This window comes from Triticum dicoccoides, chromosome 7A (assembly GCF_002162155.2).
Source record: "Triticum dicoccoides isolate Atlit2015 ecotype Zavitan chromosome 7A, WEW_v2.0, whole genome shotgun sequence".
NCBI lineage: Eukaryota > Viridiplantae > Streptophyta > Magnoliopsida > Poales > Poaceae > Triticum > Triticum dicoccoides.
In genome coordinates, this window is record NC_041392.1 from 640,435,728 (window position 1) to 640,437,132 (window position 1,405).

General features: G+C 56.8%; 1 protein-coding gene across 1 annotated transcript; it reads left to right on the forward strand.

Annotated features, from left to right (window-relative positions):
• Positions 1 to 483: 483 nt before the first annotated feature.
• LOC119332310 (histone H2A-like) lies at positions 484 to 1,171 on the forward strand. Its single transcript, XM_037605493.1, has one exon. It carries the CDS (start codon positions 571 to 573, stop codon positions 1,039 to 1,041), a length of 471 nt encoding a protein of 156 aa, XP_037461390.1. The 5' UTR covers positions 484 to 570; the 3' UTR covers positions 1,042 to 1,171.
• The last annotated feature ends 234 nt before the right edge of the window (positions 1,172 to 1,405 follow it).

A 1,405-nucleotide genomic window follows, 5' to 3' on the forward strand; every position in this document is an offset into this window, starting at 1 on the left:
ATGACAAAAACATGTTCAAATCACGCGGTCCGAATGGTTGGGAGTGGTTTTAGGGTCGCTTTGGAGATGGCGTGAGAAAAACAAGCACGATCTGATTAAACCACCAAACACATACACCAATCCGGACTGGGATCAGGTGACTGGCTGTGGGCAAGTCACGCCGTAACTTGCGGCAACTCATCCGTTTGATTGAAAGCAAGCAGTCCAGATCAAATACCATAGCGATAGGATACTACAAGAACACTGTGCACTGGGTATTGGCTCGAACTGTTTATGCTGATCCGCCTCTTGATTCAAGATCGAACGGTTGAGAGAGGGGGCGCCCACACCAAGTCACCGGATCTCAGTCTCAACAATCCATATCCTTACCCAGAGGACATCGCAACCGTTCGTTTCCCTCACGATCCAACCATCGAATGCCCGTGCACGCGGATCGACGGGCCCACCACCGTCCCTTTAAATACTCAGCCTCTCCTTTCTTCCCCAGCAGCGACGAACACCCTCCGCGAAATCCCAAACCACAACCAAATCCCTCCTCCCCCTCGTCTCGACGAGCACCACCGGCCAGCCATGGACGCCTCAGCCACCGGAGCCGGAGCGAAGGGGAAGAAGGGCGCGGCGGGGCGCAAGGCCGGCGGGCCCAGGAAGAAGTCGGTGACGCGGTCCGTCAAGGCCGGGCTCCAGTTCCCCGTCGGCCGCATCGGCCGGTACCTCAAGAACGGCCGCTACGCGAAGCGCGTCGGCACGGGCGCCCCCGTCTACCTGGCCGCCGTCCTCGAGTACCTGGCCGCGGAGCTGCTGGAGCTCGCCGGGAACGCCGCCAAGGACAACAAGAAGTCCCGCATCGTGCCCAGGCACCTGCTGCTGGCCGTGAGGAACGACCAGGAGCTCGGCAGGCTGCTGGCCGGCGTCACCATCGCGCACGGCGGCGTGCTGCCCAACATCAACCCCGTGCTGCTCCCCAAGAAGACGGCGGAGAAGGAGCCCAAGTCGCCCAAGAAGGCCGCCAAGTCCCCCAAGAAGGCCGACAAGAAGGCTTAGAGACAGACGAGCATCGATTAGCTTATGCTTTGCTGTAACAGTGATCGCTGTTTTACTAATGGTGTCGATGTAGATCTGTGCTGCCATGAAAAATCAAGTCAGAAATCTCTCTGATTTATCCAAATTGTTTGCTCTGTCGTCCGTTCTTGATATTGCGATCTGACATAGGTGCTGTGGCAAGACTCAGATCTGCTTGAATTTCTCAACATTTCTTGCTCTGGGCACTGAAAAAGGCTGGTGCAAATTCGTGATTCGTTTGAGCGAAGTTTTCCGGAAGCTGTAACTTGACAACAACGGTGGTGGGATCGAAGGGAAATCCTCATGCGTCTCCTCCAGCTCCGGTGTACGGATACGGGACGGTCGT